This window comes from Brassica oleracea, chromosome C9, assembly GCF_000695525.1.
Source record: "Brassica oleracea var. oleracea cultivar TO1000 chromosome C9, BOL, whole genome shotgun sequence".
In the NCBI taxonomy this organism is placed as follows: domain Eukaryota; kingdom Viridiplantae; phylum Streptophyta; class Magnoliopsida; order Brassicales; family Brassicaceae; genus Brassica; species Brassica oleracea.
In genome coordinates, this window is record NC_027756.1 from 48,465,302 (window position 1) to 48,484,415 (window position 19,114).

The 19,114-nt window shown below is 36.9% G+C and overlaps 1 protein-coding gene and 2 long non-coding RNA genes across 4 annotated transcripts; 2 read left to right on the top strand and 1 right to left on the bottom strand.

The window, feature by feature from the left end:
- The first annotated feature begins 533 nt into the window (after nt 1-533).
- On the top strand, nt 534-6,475 carry LOC106313599 (COP9 signalosome complex subunit 3-like). 2 transcript variants are annotated; one of them, XM_013751458.1, is made up of 9 exons: nt 534-964; nt 4,104-4,258; nt 4,343-4,523; nt 4,676-4,733; nt 4,859-4,948; nt 5,048-5,209; nt 5,283-5,404; nt 5,580-5,652; nt 6,388-6,475. In XM_013751458.1, the coding sequence occupies exons 4-9, from the start codon at nt 4,680-4,682 to the stop codon at nt 6,439-6,441; spliced, it is 555 nt and encodes a 184-aa protein (XP_013606912.1). In that variant the 5' UTR covers nt 534-964; nt 4,104-4,258; nt 4,343-4,523; nt 4,676-4,679; the 3' UTR covers nt 6,442-6,475. The 2 variants fall into 2 exon arrangements, with proteins under 2 accessions (XP_013606912.1, XP_013606911.1); XM_013751457.1 differs by lacking the exon at nt 6,388-6,475 and adding an exon at nt 5,746-6,318.
- Nucleotides 6,476-12,890: 6,415 nt separating this feature from the next.
- LOC106317329 lies at nt 12,891-14,563 on the bottom strand. The gene is made up of 4 exons (XR_001265100.1): nt 14,305-14,563; nt 13,468-13,719; nt 13,312-13,385; nt 12,891-13,124 (listed from the first exon to the last, which is right to left on the bottom strand). It is a non-coding gene; the product is annotated as an uncharacterized LOC106317329 (long non-coding RNA).
- A 3,383-nt stretch (nt 14,564-17,946) lies between these two features.
- LOC106317362 lies at nt 17,947-19,097 on the top strand. Its single transcript, XR_001265111.1, has 4 exons — nt 17,947-18,113; nt 18,440-18,531; nt 18,605-18,819; nt 18,892-19,097. It is a non-coding gene; the product is annotated as an uncharacterized LOC106317362 (long non-coding RNA).
- The last annotated feature ends 17 nt before the right edge of the window (nt 19,098-19,114 follow it).

A 19,114-nucleotide genomic window follows, 5' to 3' on the forward strand; every position in this document is an offset into this window, starting at 1 on the left:
ACTCGATAATATAAATCTATGAAGCGAAAAGTTTAATTTTTTTAAAACTTTCTAAATTTGTGAAATGTTACAATATCTTTGAATATGACAATAAAACAATATTTTATTAATCTTTATATATATAGTTATGATTGTAATAATGAAATAATAACCGAAAATATATATATAGAAGAAGATACAAATACATGTGAAAGTTTGAAACAATCTATTCAATGAAAAGATATACAGTAAACTTATTATGTTTTAAAAATTTATAGACAATTTAGAATTGAAAACAAAATATTTATATAAAAATAAATGAAAACAAAAAACCGCGCGGTTGCGCGGATCGAAATCTAGTTTTAAATATTAAATGAAGAGTATAATATCTTTTCATAGAAGTAAGTACCGAAACTATCCCTGCCTACTTACCGAGTGGGGTAACTGCCGATCAATAAAGATTGTGGGGGTATATCGGTAGTTTAACAGGGTAAAAATTACCTTAAATTATCATTTTATGTATTTAATAAAATCAGGAAAATTGCAGGAGAAGCTGTCTTCTTACTTTCCCCGCCAATTGCATCTCAATTCTCCCCTAATTTGTCAATCTAGGGCTCAACTCTCTCTCCATGACTCACAAACTTCCTCCAAAATCTTCCAAATTCTTCGAAATCTGATTTCTGGAAACGCTAATTTTTGAATCCGCGACTTCGATGAGCAATCCAAGCAGTTCCGGATGGGATTCAAGTTCGAATTTGACTCAGTTCGGGATCGGCTTGGCCAATATAGTGCAGTCGGATGTTGCTTCTCACTTGCCGCTCCCCTCGCTACCCATATTCTGCGGCTCGACTCAGCCTGGAGAGTTCAAGCTGTTCGATGAGGCTGGCGAAGGTGTTAGCGGCAACAGGTCGTTGAATCGCAGCGAGATTCTCTCGCAGTCTAGGAGAATCGCTAATATGCTTGAAGAAACTGACGTTTCTTACCTGTAAGTGAATCTGACTCGTTCTTCTCCCTTCACACTCTCTAGAATTGAAATCAGAGAATATTGTTTATGAAGAATCTGTTTCGTTGCTAATTTTGTAAGTCGGCTATCTCTTAAGATAAGAATGTCACACAAACGCAGCAGAACCTATACACATCAGGACAAAGTAGACTCACAGGTAGCCGAGAGAATGAATTGAATGGTCGAGTTGTTCAAGATGAACATCCGAGCTGCCAAGGTTCACTAAAAGACAGAATTTTCAAGAAATAAGGATACACATCTAACAAATTGATACAAAGTGACAATAAAGATTTACCCTTTTCGCTTTCATCAAGCTCCGGATCATAATCGGGGTCTCCATCGACATCATCGGAGTCGGAGGAACTCGTGGAATCTTCTTCGCCTCCATCCTTAGCCGCCTCGTCAACGCCTCCATCCTCGTCCACCTCGTCAACGTCTCCATCCTCGTCCGCCTCGTCAACAACATCCTCGTCGGCGCCCCCGTCGTCTTCTGCGGGACGAATCAGATAATGTACGACACAGAACTGGTTGTCACCGCGGTGGTGATTCCGTCGGCAAAACAAATCGCCTTCTGGCCTCTTCATAGTCGCTTCCGTACGAGTGACCTGAGCCCCTTGTACAGGTGGTCCTGATCTGCAGTTCTTTCTTCTTGTCTCTTCCACGTCGTCCCACCCAAAGCGATCTCTGAAGCGACGGGCGTGGTAGAGAAAGATGCCCTTCTCCAGCGGTTCTGGCCCCAACGCTATAAGGTTCTCAGGGAGGGGGATAGTCGCATGCCTGTCGTAGATCGCCACAAGATCGTCTTGATATCGAGCGTGGATCTTTGGAAAACTTCTTCGATGCCGTCGTCAAAGTTCGTCCTGAAGATTCGTCGCCGCCTTGATCTTTCGGAGCGAGAGACTGAAACTTTCGATTATGTTACAATTGATTTTGGTTCTGGTTCGATTTTACGAGTGTTTCACCGTCTCTTATTCACCGAAAACCAGATTAGGCTACAAATTGATTTTGGTTCCGGTTCGACTTTACTAAACCGGAAATCATATAATGAATAACCGAGTGAAACGGAGAAGAGGCACACCTCGTACGCCGCCATTTAAAAAAAAAAATTAATCACTTATATCTTCAACAAATTCTCAATACCCTTATATTTTATTAAAGTATCGGCAATTACGAAATTGGCCTTAGAATTCTCAATTACATTTTTCACTGTGTTTAAAATGGCGATCGCCTTTTGCGCGAGGCGCACTCAGGCGATGGCTCTGTCGCCATGTACCTCCTAGGCGAGGGTGGGTTCCATAATTGCAGATACTTTAATAAAATAGAAGGGTATTGAGAATTTGTAGAGTATATAATTGATTTAAATTTTTTTTTAAAGGGCGTAAGGTGATGCCTCTTCTTCGTTTCGCTCGGTTATTCATTATATGATTTCCGGTTTAGCAAAGTCGAACCGGAACCAAAATCAATTTGTAGCCTAATCTGGTTTTCGGTTAATAAAAGACGGTGAAACACTTGTAAAATCGAACCAGAACCAAAATCAATTGTAACCTAATCGAAAGGTTCAGTCTCCCGCTCCGAAAGATCATGGCGGCGACGAATCTTCAGGACAAAAACTTTGACGATGACATCGAAGAAGTTTTCCAAAGATCCACGCTCGATTGGCTAAATCAAGGCGATCTACGACAGGCATGCGACTATCCCCTTCCCCGAGAGCCTTATAGCGTTGGGGCCAGAACCGCTAGAGGAGGGCATCTTTCTCTATTGCGCCCGTCGCTTCAGAGATCGCTTTGGGTGGGACGACGTGGAAGAGACAAGAAGAAAGAACTGCAGATCAGGACCACCTGTACAAGGGGCTCAGGTCACTCATACGGAAGCGACTATGGAGAGGTCAGAAGGCGATTTGTTTTGCCGACGGAATCACCACCGCGGTGCTCACGAGTTCTGTGTCGTACACTATCTGATTCGTCCCGCAGAAGACGACGGTGGCGCGGACGAGGATGTTGTTGACGAGGCGGCTGAGGATGGAGGCGTTGACGAGGCGGCTGAGGATGGAGGCGAAGAAGATTCCACGAGTTCCTCCGACTCCGATGATGTCGATGGAGACCCCGATTATGATCCGGACCTTGATGAAAGCGAAAAGGGCAAATCTTTATTGTCACTTTGTATCAATTTGTTAGATCTGTATCCTTATTTCTTGAAAATTCTGTGTCTTTTAGTGAACCTTGGCAGCTCGGATGTTCATCTTGAACAGCTCGACCTTTCAATTCATTCTCTCGGCTACCTGTGAGTCTACTTTATCCTGATGTGTATAGGTTCTGCTGCGTTTGTGTGACTTTCTTATCTTAAGTTTTGTATCGTTTGATTGTTCAAGCGAGGCTCTTGCGCGTGGTCTAGTGTCCAATGGGAATGCTTCTGGTGTGGTTCTATTAATTGATGAAAAACATGTGTTTAAAATGGCGAGACGTGCCGAGCGTTGCGCCTCGCGCAATATGGCGCTCGCCTTGAAGAACATTTTAGTTACGTTTTGTTTTGTATTGGAGAAGAAACGTAGAAAACACTTATGCAATGATTGATACACTAAATTTAAATAAGTTGCAAGCTTTATTATTTGAAGATTTTTAAATCAAAACAAAATTATTCAAAAAGAAAACCCAAAAACAAAGTCTCAAATGTAGAAACCAAAAGATAATATCATAATAAAACTGTGATCAAAGTAAAAAAAACCATACTGATCATAAGTTATGATCCATAACTAGATTGTGATCACTGACAAAAAATGAAGACAAAAAAGAGAACAAAAAAAAAAGAAAGTGCAGAGAGTAAAAGACTAACCATGTGTGTTAACTCCGACCAAAGCAACTGCAGTACGTTCTAATCTGTGACAAAGGAGCACATGAATCTATAAGAAGAATAAGCATAAACGAGATTGGAAAGAGTAGAGACTAGAGAGTTCTAACCTTAAGCAAAAAAACCTTGAGATTTATGTTTATGTTTTACGTAACTTCTCTTTTATAAAGGTAGGGTTCTCATTGTTATTTAGGCGTTTAAGTTTTCCTGACGGTTAAGTTTTTTTGAAGTCCTAGGTTTAATTATTAATTAAGGCTTGGTTTCATACCTGGTTTAGATACGGTTTACATTAATCTCGCCTTACGCTCGCCTTTTCAACATGGCGCGCGCCTTACGGAACCCACCCTCGCCTAGGAGGTACATGGCGACAGAGCCATTGCCTGAGTGCGCCTCGCGCAAAAGGCGATCGCCATTTTAAACACCGTGAAAAATGTAATCTTTTCTCGTCTCTGTCTGTGTGTTTTATGTTTTAGAGAGATTATGATGATGATGAGGTTGTTGTTTTGATTCTTGCAGTTGTTACTCTTTGTAAGAGATTCAAAGACAGAGTTTTGGAGCTTAAGGATCCGATAAGAGGGGTGGCGCCACTGGTGTCAGCTGTTCGCAAGGTTCAGGTCTCTGCTAATTGTTTGACTGTATTGCATCCGGATTGTCTTCAGCTATGTCTCCAGGCCAAGTGCTACAAAGCTGGTTATGAGTGAGCCTCTTTTCCTCTTTGCTATATCAGTTTGATTGTTTCAGTCGATGATTATGTCACAGCATTAGTCCACCTGTTTGATTCTCGTCCTTGATCCCTATGTTAATATATCAAAAGCAACTTTCTTATAATATTCTCTGCACTTTTGACAGTGAAATGAATGGCATTGGACTGAAGAGATTCCAGAAGACATCGGAGCTTCATTACAATGTAAGGCATTCTATTTTACCTTTTTCACATGTTGCTAGCCTTCATGAACTTTTACAATCGGAGCTTCATTACAATGATACTCCATACCTGTACAAGCTTATGACTTTATGATTCTCCTTTCTCAGCCTTACTACGAAGTGGGTAATCATTACAACGATGGGAAGATCAGTGAACTAGAGGCAGTGGTTGTGGCCCAGAGCTCAGATCTTGAACAGGTAAATCTCCCCTAGACACGAACTGTAATATCTCACTGGTATTAATCTTCATTCATCCTATAACACGCACTGATTAATCTTCATCATCCTATTTCTCAGGATAAGGACACTGGATTAGTGAAGCAAGCAGTGTCATCCCTTTACAAGCGCAACATACTGGGATTGACTCACAAGTACTTGACCTTGTCGCTTCAAGATATTGTCAACATGATGGTCCAAACTGCTAATGCTAAGGAGGCGGAAACGCATGTGATTCAGATGGTAGTGTATTCTGTGTGTCCCACACTTTATTTTTGGAAGCTAGCTATTTAACTAGAAGTGCTGTTATATGCAGATACAGGATGGTCAGATACATGCCCTTATCAACCAGAAAGATGGAGTGGTGAGATTGTTGGAGGACCCTGAGCAGTACAAAACCAGTGAGATGATAGAGGTCATGGTTTCTGTCATCCAAAGGTATGTCTATGAACCAAATTCGTTGCTGACTTTTTCGTTACTTCGATTCTTCTTTGTTTCCGAGTCCCCGTAATAAGCTGCATTTGGAATGTCAAATTGATAGAGAATTGGATTATTTAGCCAGGGTAGAGTGTTAGAGTTAAACACAGCTCTGTGTGTTTATGTGATGTTTCAGGACAATTGGGCTGTCGAAGAATCTGCTAGCCATGGATGAGAGTTTGTCATGTGATCCTTTATACTTGGGAAAGGTAACGTAGTGCCATGCTTCATATAGACTGTTCTGTTCTCGCCTTGAACCTTAGTTCGCAGACTAAAACCTTTGAAAACTTTTTTTATCTCAGGTTGGAAGGGAAAGTCAAAGGTACCGCCTTTGTCTCTACCGTGTGAGGCTTATTTTCAAGATACCGTGAGTCAATCTAGTGTTAGAGAAGATCAGCTTGTGGTTTTATTCCAGACCTGGGATATATTGACGTTTGAGATCTGGATTTCCACTAAGATTGGTGATGACCCTAACGCCGTGTCCTGGAACAACAAGTTTTTCTTATCGGCCAATATCAAACAACTCATTCACCCTCAGTGGCAGTTTCCTGCATCTGCGAGTTTCTTCATTGACGAGGAGAAGAAAGTCGCCGTGGTTTTTGATAAAGACACTGATATACGAAACCCCACTCGCGAAGTAGCTTACATCATTGGAGTAGATGGATCCTTGAAAGAAGCAGCAGATGTCAGAGAATGTGCAGACCGTCATTGTGATGCATTTCTTTGCTCATATGTTCCAAGCTTAGTGCAACTTAATTAATTAGCTCCCCCACCTATTTATTTTACTTGTTTTGTTTCCTTCCTCATCGAAAGACTTGTGTACTCAATAATACTCATATCTATTTTTAAGTTCTTTTGTTTTTCATCCTTGTTTATGTTTTTTGCCCTATTTTGACTTCCGTTTTCACATCATCTTCCTTTAGACTCATTTCTTACCTCTGCAGGTTTGTATGAGTGCCCTCTCTTTGTCTAATGTTTTCATCATTCTAAAGGAGTAAGACTGGTGTTTGATGTTTTGTTGGACAAGGAAACCTTAACGGGAGACGATTTCGAGCAATCATGCTGAATACAGTGACAAGCCGTTGAATGCCGATGATAGAGTTCGAGTCAAAGATTTGATTAGTGTGTAATACAAAAAAAATAATAATACTTAGTGTTGGTATTACAAACTCAAACTAGACTTCACCTATTAAAGTTTCAAAACCGGCCAAAAATGTCCTTGACCGCTTGGTAAGTTCCGCTTGTTTTTCATCCTTGTTTATGTTTTCTTTGCCGGTTTTCACATCATCTTCCTTAGACCAAAACTGTCCTCTCATTTCTTACCTCTGCAGGTTTGTGTGAGTGCCTCTCTTTGGCTAATGTTTTATCACTCTAAAGGAGTAAGATTGGTGTTTGCAGAGCTGTGCGAACATTTACGGCTGCCCAAGGCGAATTGTTTTTAAAATAAAAGTTTATACATTAAAAATAATAAGCACTATGTTTCCAAATGATATAAATTTATATGTTTTTATATGTATTAAGAAAACATATTAAATATTATTTATAAATGTAATGTTTCTTGTGTTTACCAATTACCGATAACTTTATATTATTAGGATTTTTAGAATCATTATTAAGTTTTTTCAATTTTGTAATTCATCATTATTAACTAATAAAACATGCCTAGAAAATGTATGTATCTTTTTGAAATTTTTTTGTTATAAAACATTAATTATCTTTTAAGTAATACATAATGTTCAGAAAATAATATCAATACAAACTACTATAGAATAAAAATATATAAGAAATAAACTAACAAACGATATTTTATCTAATATTTACGAAATTATTAAGATTTTATCCTTAAATATGATATTTTAGATAAAAATAATTAAGTCACTTAAATGTTTCAACAAAAATAAAATTTTATAATAAAATATTTTAGAAAATACACCTAAAACTATTACTGTTAACCACTCTAACTACTCTTATTCATTAGTAATTAACAATTACTAGATCCTTTCTCCGCGCTACGGGCGGATAATATATTTAAATTTGTTACATTTATCATTTTTATTTGTATGTAAATTTTTATATATTAAATTACATATAATTAGTTGTTAAATTTTATTTTTTATATATTTTTAGTTTGAAATAAGTATTTCTATTATATGTAACACAATTAACTAATAAAATATGAAGAATCAAGTTCGAGATTTTAGAGTTATGTAAAAAAAAAAATTATGTATAGAACATAAATTATCTTATTTTAAGAGATCGGAATCTCATCTCGAATAAATTCACGAAAAGAAAAAGTACTTCAATCCTACTTTAAATATAAAACCCCATTTTAAAAAAAATGTACTTAATAATATTTTTTTTAGGTGTAATAGTAGAAAAATGACAATTGAATATCGATCTAGAATATTATTTTAATATATCTAATGGTAAAATATTAATTGTAATAAACAAATTTTGAATGTTGTAATATTACATGAATTAGAAGTCTTTAAAAGCTACAATCTATTTTATTAACATAATATATTTCTTATTCATTTATTATTTTGACGTTACAAAATATTGCTTTATTTTTATTTGTATATTAACTTTTTAATAATTTACTTTCTTTTTAAGTAATTTTAAAATTATCAAGAATATAATATATTTAAAATTATTTATTTATATATATCCAAATATGATGTCTTATTTTTATCTCTGTTTGTGTTGAACATATTTAATTTGTAGTTTGTATATTTAATAACACTTTGTTGCGTGCCGTTCTATGGGTTTAATAAATGTGTTGTCATTTTATTTTTTATTACTAATAACATGGTTTTTTAGTGATCAGTGATAATGTATTTTTAACGTTATGTATTATGTTTTATCATTTATTTTCTAACTCTTCATGCTGACATTTTTTTTAGAATCATTTTAATTAGATAATATGTTTAAAGATGTAAATAAAATTGTGTGTGTTGTAAATCTAGACTTTTTAGTGTAACTGAGCACTATCGATTATGAAAATTATATTATGATTTTATTTTACTAAATCTTTCTTTCCGTGTATATTTTTTTGTTTTATTTTGTATTTTTACAATTTTATTGCCTAATTCTTTTATTGCAGAGAATTGATATTTTCAATTTTTGTTTCATATACTTTAAAAGTCTTTGGTTGATTTTTTTTTGTTTTCTTTTTCCAATTACAATGTACAGTTCAACCGTTTTTTTTATCAAACTACTAATATCATCAGATAGAAAAGCTTAAACTACAAGAATGGAGTGAGTATTTGTGCTAGAGAAAACTGATTTAACCACTAATATAGTGAGATATTATAATATTAGAAGGTATGAAAACTTTTCTCTGCTGTCCTACGCTGAACATAATTAATTTGTTGTCAATTGATTCTATATTTTTGATAACTGGAAATACATCTATATGTTTTTCTTACATTATCCCTAATTGGTTTATTTTTTATCCTTGATCCAACTCCCAAGTGAATGTTACTGGTTAAAGTAATTTCTGACAACTTAAACATGTCAAGAATCATACACACTGGTCATTTCTTATTGGGTAATTTCATGAGAAAATGCCAAAAAGGTCAATATGCCTATCACATTAGCATCATAGTATATTTCCTTATTCCGTTTTCTAACTATCTAGAATGGAAAACAATACTTTTTTGCTGAATAGTAGCTAAAAAAAACCTTATATAGGTTGAATAAGCTGAAGGTTATTTGCCATGTACTTATGCCAAGTTATCAAGAAAAATATGTGAAACTTTGGTAGATAAACCACAAACTATTAAAAGAAGGTCGTATATAATTCTGCAGAATATGTTTATTTGCTATGTTTAGAAGAGGGAATCTTGTATGTAATTACTATTACTGAATTGTCATTTCCTAAAGACAACATTTGAATACTTCCCAAAACTCTAAGACTGATAATTTCTTTGTTAGCCAAGTGAAACCCATTCTTGTTGCAGATTTCTAGCATAAGAGAAATTCAAGTACATTTATAGGAGTAAACACATAAAAGAAAAAAAAATTACATGAATGATGAATCCAGACAAACCAAACAACAGTACTTGTCGTTGAACAAACAATATTTTTCTTCTAAACTCCAAGTCTCGTACAATTGCATACAGAAAAAAAATCATAAGAAAAACGCTATACAAAGTTTCAAAATTTTCTAGTACTCTATTCATTCTGTAAACATCAAAGATGTCTCCACCTCGAGCTTGTACAATGTGTTTTTTGGTTGCATGGAAGTAACAGCAATCCTCTTCGTCCACCAGCTCAAAATTCAGATTATACTTTGACACTGAATTTGTTGTTTTGATTCTTATGCGATGGCATCAGATCGTATGGTGCCTTTTAAATGACCAAGATGGTCACTAAACTGAGCAGTACCTTCTGATTTTAGAGCAGAGGCTTCCCAGTTAACACATCGGGTAAACTGTAAATCTCTGAGGATTCAGGGTGACTTTCACCGCAAGAAACAAAGTCGTGAACTTCGTTTCCATTGAACTGCACACTATTTCCTTCTCCAATTGCCTTTCCTTCATCAAAACCCTCTGTCCAACCGCCTCTTCTAACAACCCAAAAGAAGAATAAATATTAGTCATGAGCACATAACCACAAGTGTCATCTGGATCCAGGTTCATCAAACATTTTACTGCTTGCTGAGCAAGCTCAACTTTTCCTGCAAGCACAAAGAAAAGAACTCCATATAATAGTGTCTTCTTCCACCATTATGGTCGTTATTACTCTCTTCTTGAAACTCTTTACTTTTTGGACCCCAACACAATGGTTTTGTGATACCTGAGCTTGATTCTTTAAATTCTCAGCTTTTCTCTCTGCTTCTCCAAGCTTTGACTGCGCTTGATTACCAACTAATGCTAGCTTAATCAAATCAAATATGGCCGTTAAATACGCAACAATATCTATTTTGTTGGCTGTGACTATGACTTGATCCACACCAAAAGCTATAAGAACCCGTGTATGCTCCTTGTCTGCCCTTTCAAATTATCTAAGCCAGCTTCAAAAGCACCAATAGTTGCATCTATGACCACAATCACAGCAAGTTCGGAACCATGAGTTAGGTAAAATACTGAACTCCTAAAAGTACACCACCACAGTTCTGTTGAAAGAGTGTTCAATTTATTTTTAAAATATGACCGAATAAGTGAAAATCAAAGCAACAAAATGTTTGATGAGGGCTTACGGGGCAATGAGAAAATGGACTACAACTCGAGTAGTTGCGGTGACGTTGTTGAGAGCAGAGCCTTGGACAGACTGTATGTGGCCTACAACATCTACAAATAAATAAACTGGTTTGAAATGGTAACAACAACAACCAAAGCTCTCTTGTGCAAAAAAATAAGCTTCTTAATTCCCAAGAACCTATGCATCCACGCTAGCCTTAGCACCAGTTGCAATATTCCACGGATAAAACTACAATTCAGACCCAAAAGAAACAAAGGAAGAAAAAAATAGATGAACTCCAAGCATTTAGATGGGACTTACTTCTCTCTCAGGCTTGGGAACACAACATTTGACTAAGCATCATTTGTTTATGGTCCTCAGCTTCCCTATACATATGTTCCAGTCAGAGAATAGATTAGTTCCAGAATGGGGAATCAAATCAATTTCCTTTCAACTAATAGACACACACACTTTTTAGCATCTTCTGGTTCTCTGTCTTGATCTGGATTCTACATTGATGAATGCCATGGATCCCCTTCTAATTAGGTTAGTTCAAGATGAGGCAAAAATATTTTAAAATAAAAAATTTCCCAATTGAAAAAGATAAAACCGGCATAAGTGAAGGTTACGAAAAAATATAGTGCCATGTCGAGCCATGAGCTCTTGCTTTCTGCTATGTCTAGTAGCTTCTGTTTAGGGATCAGCCTACACAGAAGAAATATAAGAGACATATTAATAAAACATCAAATTGCAAACATCGTATTTTCAAATAAAACCCAGCCATTGTTACCATGTTTCCATGTCAGGATCTATGCGGCAGAAGGATCCACTGTTGATTGCTCCGGTAATCCATGACGCTAGCGCTGGGGGGATCTGGCCGATATTGACAGTGTATACTTCTAGATCTAGAAAATGGAAAGGCTTGGTTCAGATTTAGACTGCAACTATTGATTTCAATATTCACTATACCTTTGGCGGGTGGATTTGTAGCCGGAGCTTTTACCAGCTCCTTCACTACCTTTTGAACATGGCTTCCTAAGTTCACATGAACTGTAATCAAAATCACCAGAACTCCACTTGTACGGCGTCGTAGTAGCTTAACTAAACAACCAACACAAACATCCCTCTGTCTTTAGAAAGGACTCTTAGAAACTGGTACGTGAAAAAATACATCAAAAATATCTTCAAATATTATGGAAACGACTATACCATTATAAACATACACAAAAGGAGCCAGAAGGAATATGGAGCCGCTGTGAAAAGAAATTGAATTTGTCAGGAAATAGAGAGAAAGCAGTTGAAACAAAAAGATGAAACAGATAAATCCAAGGAAACATATGATTGGCTCTTCATAATCCTTTGAACTTATGTATTCGACATGGATGGCTGAGGACGTTTAAATTCTCTTTCAAGCTTCAGTAAAGAATAAAAACTCTAACATGGTGTGAGATTGTTGAAATACAATGCAAGAGGAGACTTGCCGGAGGATTGAACTGATTTCATGGCCATCGATCCAAGTTGTTGAATATGATTCCATGAAAGCTTTGACGACGGGTTTATATAGGAGCAAGAGAGGAAGGTGGAAGGATTTCATCGTAAAGAGCATAAATGAATAATTGGAGGAATTTGGAACGATAAAGACATATGAATTCATCGACTCAGCTTCGGCTGTTTTAGGGTTTCTTTTGAATTGAGTTTATGGGCCAACTACTTCAATTTACGGATCAAGAAAAAAAGCAGCCCAGCACCGGTGGGATGTGGACAAATAAACTCATCCCATTGGCTGATTTTAATGGCTGACGTGGATGGTCTCCCTGATGCTCATATAACCCTTTTAGTATAGGTTAGATTTACATATTTGTTAATTATGTAACCCATGTTTTCATCGTAATCCATGGTTTTCTCTAACCTAAATACCACTGTGATTTCATTGTATAATCTTATGTTTTTTTATTATTATATTATGCCATTAATGTTTACATAAGATGATGGATGTCCTTGAATTTTTTAAAAAGTTTGATGCCCTAAGAGCATGTTTATCGCTGACTCTTAACTAAGTATCTTAGAGCATGTTCATTGAAATAACCCTTAAGTGGACTTTTAACCAATATTTTAGTATTAAAAGTAAGTTAAGAGTTTATGCTAAGAACCACCTAATTTTTAGTCCTCCAATGCTAGGTTCTTAAGTTAAAAGTTCTTAAAAAAAATTTAAAAACATTTTTTTTAAGCTAATACAACTATGTTAAAGGTTCATTGTCTCCTGACTTTCTCAATTGCATAACAAGAATACAAATACAACTATGTTCATTGTCTTGTGACTCTCTCAATTGCATAACAAGAGCAACATAAAACAGAGATCATTTAAGCATTACAAGTTTTTGCCATAACCGAGAACAAGATCAACAACTTACCTATCAAGTGATGAAGAAACAAACCAGCTGCAACATCACGTTCAAGCTCTCCACTCCCATTTTCTGTAGCAGCCGCAACTTCAAACCTGTATATGATAGACACAGAGTTGAATTTGAAATCAAACACGATAGACACAAATTTGAACTTGAAATCAAACACGATAGACACAAACATGAATTTTAATACTTCTGAAAAAGAAAGAATCCATTACATGATCCATTTAAGAAACACAAAAGAGGCAACAAGAAGTATACAAGAATCTACAAACTCACCATATTTCATTGCCAGAGACGGGTCTTGCTTATCCATGACCCTGATCAGTTTTGCAGGATTTCCAGCAACCACACTTCAAGAATCCCAAAAAAGGATGTACATAGTTACTAACCCACAAACATTGAAGATTTTTTTAGACTCACTTTCTTTTATACCTATGCGGAGGAACGTCCTTTAACACAAGTGAACCTGCAGCTACCATTGCCCCAGCACCTATGCTTATGTTTCCAAGTACAGTCACACAGGCTCCAAGCAATGCACCTTCCCCTATTTTTGGATGAGGGTCGCCGGTTTCCTTCCATGTTCCCCTATGACAGGGAACAAGAAACACCAACTCACATTTGCTTCAAGGAGAGCTCTTCTGATATCCTTCATTGGCTCAGCAATATTCTCCTTGGTCATGACATCTGCAAGTTCAAATAAACATAACTAAATTTTAACCTTACTCATCCTCTCTGCATCTGTTAGTGCTAATATTTAATATTGCACTGCCATTGAACGGTTTCTCACTTCTTTGTCTAAGATACAAGTTTCTGTTTTATGGGTCAAGAGCCAAAACTACCAAAAGCTAATAGCTTTAGAGATTTTTTTTTTTAACTAATTATGATTCACGTGTTCCATATGATTCTGTATACAGTTCACCACTCAATTCAAATACAATTGGGACCAATCGAAGCTAAAAGGTAGATAAGCAAACAAGAGATTTAGCGGATAATTTTAGAGGCAAAACTATATGAAAAGTGTGCCTCCACGTTTATACACTGCGATTCAATCTATGCCTCGATGACTAGCATTTATTTTCGTTGAGTATTCTTAAAAACAAGCTAAAGGTGAGTGAGGCAGTATAACAAAAACGGTTCCTTTCCTCCCAAAAGAACAAACAACCGACAAAATAAAAAACGAGTCCAGAACCAATGACGGTAAGCAAAACAAGATACAGAAATGTAAAATAGAAGCTGACGATGAGATGAGCTTTAGAGATTTACACGAACCTTCTCCTTTGAGTTTGGTCCAAGCAGCATCGAGTCCACTCGTCAATTGACAAAACATCTCCGCCCTCACTTCAGGAGGACTCCTTGTGTAACTTCCATGGCCAATTGTCTTCGATTTCACCCAACTCCATAACGAGATTTCTTCTTCGACAAAAGACAACGACGAGATTCTTTGACGCGAGCACCGATTGAAAGATCGAGGAAAGCACCAACTTCATCTCGTTCGTCGACTTCGACTTTTCTTTTTCTCTCATTATCACAAAACCAATACCAGTTCTTCCATGCATTAATTAAGATTAGTTCCTTAGATAATTAGCTTTTTTTTTTTAATTCATAATTATCCTAAGAGCATGATTTATTGGGGTTTTTAAAATGATATTCTTAGCGGAATATAAGAACCGTCTCTTAACTTTTAATTAAAAATATTTAAGAACTGGTTCAGGTTCTTATATTCCGATAAGAATCTCAACCCTGTAATAATCATGTTCTAAGAACCATACTTAAGATACCCGATAAACATGCTCTTAAGCTAATTACGATTAAAAAAAAAAGAAAAAAAAAGGAAAAACACAAGAGGTGTCTCTTAATTAAGAGAACCAAGCTACGTCTCGGTGGGACTTGTTTTTTTGACCCTTAGAATATTTTAAGGTTATTTTTGAGTTAAGGACAAATTTAAGGAATTTTCCCTAGAAATTAGTTTATTGGTGGGACTTATGAAAGTCCCTTAGTGAATTCTTTTTTTTTTATTAATTGAAGACAAATTATTTGAATAACTAATGACATTAAAAAGATAAGTTGAAAATTAAAATACATAGAACATGAAAATTAAAAACCGAAGGGAAAATACAAAGGAGTGAAAAAAAATTACAAAATTCATAAATAAAATAAGAGAAACATTTTATTTAATTCATAGAAAGCAAAAACACATTATATGTTATTTGGAAGATGTCCAAATTTATCTCATATATGTTCAATCAAATCTTCTTTTAATTGTTGATGGATATGTGGATCCCGAACTTCTTTACGACGAGCAATTATATTGCCGGGTTTTTTAGCCTTTTTGACGGTAAATGTAAAATCGTCATCTTGAAATTCTTCAAGAGTATCTGAATTCTGTTCATCTTGGATATTCATATTATGGAGTATGAGACATGCTCTCATAATATTCGATATTTTGTTTTTATCCCATAGATCAGAAGGATTTCTAACAACGGCGAACCTAGCTTGGAGGACCCCAAAGGCCCGCTCGACATCTTTTCGAATGGATTCTTGACGCGTAGCAAATAAAGAATTTTTTGCACCCTGTGGCAGTCGTATAGACTGAATAAAATTCGCCCATTTTGGATAGATACCATCTGTCAGATAATACGCCAAATTGTATTCCCTTCCGTTGACATAGTAGTTTACTTGGGGAGCTTTCCCGTTAATAATTTCATCAAAAACAGGTGATCTATCCAGAATATTAAGATCGTTCAAAGTACCTGGAGCGCCAAAAAAAGCGTGCCATATCCAGAGGTCATATGAGGCAACGGCCTCCAACACAATTGTTGGTTTTCCGGTTCCTCGTGAATACATTCCTTTCCAGGCAGTGGGGCAATTCTTCCACTCCCAATGCATACAGTCGATGCTTCCAATCATTCCGGGAAATCCCCGTTCTTCACCCTCATGGAGTAGTCTCCGAAGATCCTCCACTGTGGGACGTCTGAGGTATTCATCGGCAAACAAGTGGATTATTCCGGCGGTAAATTCGTGCAAACATTTACGAGATGTTGTTTCAGCAAGTCGTATATATTCGTCTACGGGATCAGCTCCACCACCATACGCCAATTGACGAATTGCTGCGGTACATTTCTGGAGAGGAGATAAACCAGACCGTCCGGTTGCATCTTCTTTGGGTTTAAAATACTCAACTTCAGTAGAGAGACGATGCACGATATATAAGAACAATGACTTGTTCATTCGAAATCGTCGGCGGAACAAATTGTGCGGATATGTTGGAGTGTCGCTAAAATAATCATTCCAAAGGTTGTTGTGGCCTTTTTCCCGGTTTCTCTCGATCATGTTGCCCATGTGGACTTGCAGCATAATAATCTCCAACCCGTTTCCAGAAGGCCCCCAACTTCTGCTCATTTCCAACAACGGCATCCTTCGAAGTGTTAAGCCAAGCAGAGATTAGAACCGCGTCATCAGCCGGGCTCCATTTGCGTCTAGCATTACGGTCCACTGGTGTGTCTACTGGCGTATGTTCAGCTTGTTGTGAACTAAAGGGAGGGATCTCCCATTCTCCACTAGTTTCATCGACACGACTTACTTGTTGACTGTTAAGCAGTCCTACGTAACTAGAGGACTGACTTTGAAAATTTATTGAACCCATACGAGTTTTACAAGATAAATATTTGAGAGAGAGTTGTAGATTAGGAGATGATAGAAGAGAGAAGGCAGGTGTGTATATTTAAGGGGATTGAAATGGGAGTTTAATATTAGCTGGTGAAGAGTATTAAGTTTCTACATAAAGACTAACCATAAACCATATATGTCTAATCTGAACTTATTACTAACCTATCTACGGTTTCAAGTAACGACGACAGTAGAACTAGTTTGTCTAGTTGAGTAAAGACTTAAAGAAGTGTGAGTCTAGTTGAGTAAAGAGTGAAATTAAAGAGGTGTGACTCTAGTTGAGTAAAGAGTGAAGAGATGTAAACCATAATTCTAAGTTGTTTAAAATACTTCAAATTTAAACAGATAACAGGCCAAAGAATTCTATCAAGCTATACGATTTTGAAAGCTAGAGAAGCTATACGAATTTTCAATAAAACTATACGAATATTAATTATGAAACAACCATTAAATCAAATATATATACAAGAGCCGAGCTTAGAAGCTATACGAATTATCGATCAATCTATACGAGTTTTCATTCTCAAACAACCATTCAATCTTAAAGTTGATGCAAGCATCAAAGAACCAACGAATCAATACGTTTTTATATATCTATTCCGTTCACAACCACTTCAATCACAAGAGCGGAGCATATCAAACAATGAACGAGAAGAGCGAATCAAATCAATCATTTAATCAAATCAAACATATAATCAACAAACAACCATTGAATCTACACACCCCTACTCGGTTTCTCAAAATTACAAATGAGTTTGACACATACCTTCCCAAGTTTGGGTCGACTCTGAATCGATGTCGAAAGGAACCGGTTCGGAGGTGGACTGAATCGATGTCGAAAGGAACCGACAGAGCTGTAGCGAAACGATGTCGAAAGGAACCGACGGAGGTGGAGTGGAGTGAATCGATGTCGAAAGGAACGAACAATCGACGAGAAAGAGAGCCAGAGGAAACAAAGCGAAGAGAAACGGATCGAGGAGAAGCGGATTGAGGCGAATCAGATCGACAGCGGTGAATCGAATTCGCTTGAGTTTCGACAAGAGAGGAGAAACACACGGAGTAGGTTTCATCGACTTCGTTTACATCTCCCTCTCTTCTGCTGCCACGTAGCTCACGGGGCGCGTCAAAAAAGACCTTAATTAAGGCCCGGACCAAACAAAATCTTTTCTTTTTGATTTTCTTTTTAGCCCAAATAGTGTTCGGGACGGGCCAAGGGCCGCCCGATAATGTTGCTCTTAGTCTTAGGTGTGTTGTTGCTTCCCTCTCGTTTCTTCCTCTCCTGATTGGTGTCTCTCTTGGACGAAAGAGCCACGTCTCTCGACGAGGAAGAAAAACGGCGTCTATTCGATCGTCTTTCAAATTCATCTCCGCAGAATCTCTAACTCTTCGCGACGATTCCATTTCCAGATCAGGTAGGGTTTCTGGTAAATTTTGTATTTTGATCGAACAGCGTAGATTGTTTAATTTAACTACTTGTTTTTGATAATCAACCAACGGAGCTTACTCCCCTTGTTTTTGATTTTTTGATAATCAACCTACGAAGCTTACTCACTACTTGTTTTCAATTCCTGTGAATTTGCTGATCCCTTTGTCCTGTAAACAGTTTCTGGAAATGAGAAACATTTACATTTGTAAAAGCTATGATAACTCTTGAGGGTTTAGAGCTTTGTAGACAATCATATTTTGATATGATTTTCGCTGATTAAACTTATGTCTTTGATTTTGGTGATGGATTTAGGGAGAAAGCCACTTGCTAGATTCCCTTCCGGCGATTGGGTGATCTCAGAGATGCCGGTTACACAGCAAGATCTGAAGCTCGCCGTATCAAAGGTGTGGTGTCTTTGATACTAGTTATAGTGTCACTGCTTGATTGGAATGTTTCTGATGAAGGTTTTCGATATAGGTTGGTGACTTTTCGGATGATAACCGATCAAAGATTAACAGATCTTTGCATCGTATAAGCGCTATACGTAACCGGAAACTCCAAATAATTGGTTTAACGTGTTGAGTGGGACGAGTTGTATCGGGAAGTGCAGAGATCATAAGAGACTTGATAGAAGGAGGAAGATCCATCTTGGTCATAGGATCTCCTGGAGTTGGCAAAACAACTTTAATCAGGTACATTGATGTTACATATTATATAACAAAGTTGTGATGTTACATGTGATAAGATTAGTTAGTTTTGTATAGAGAAATCGCACGGATGTTAGCTGATGAGCACAGGAAACGCGTAGTGATTGTTGACACGTCAAACGAGATTGGTGGTGATGGTGATGTTCCTCACTCTGGTATCGGCCGTGCCAGGCGGATGCAAATTCCAAATGTGAATCTACAGCACGATGTAAGTGTATGAAAGCTTAGCCTTGAAGTAAAACGTTTTTGTAACGTTTAAAAAACCTCACACAGATTATGA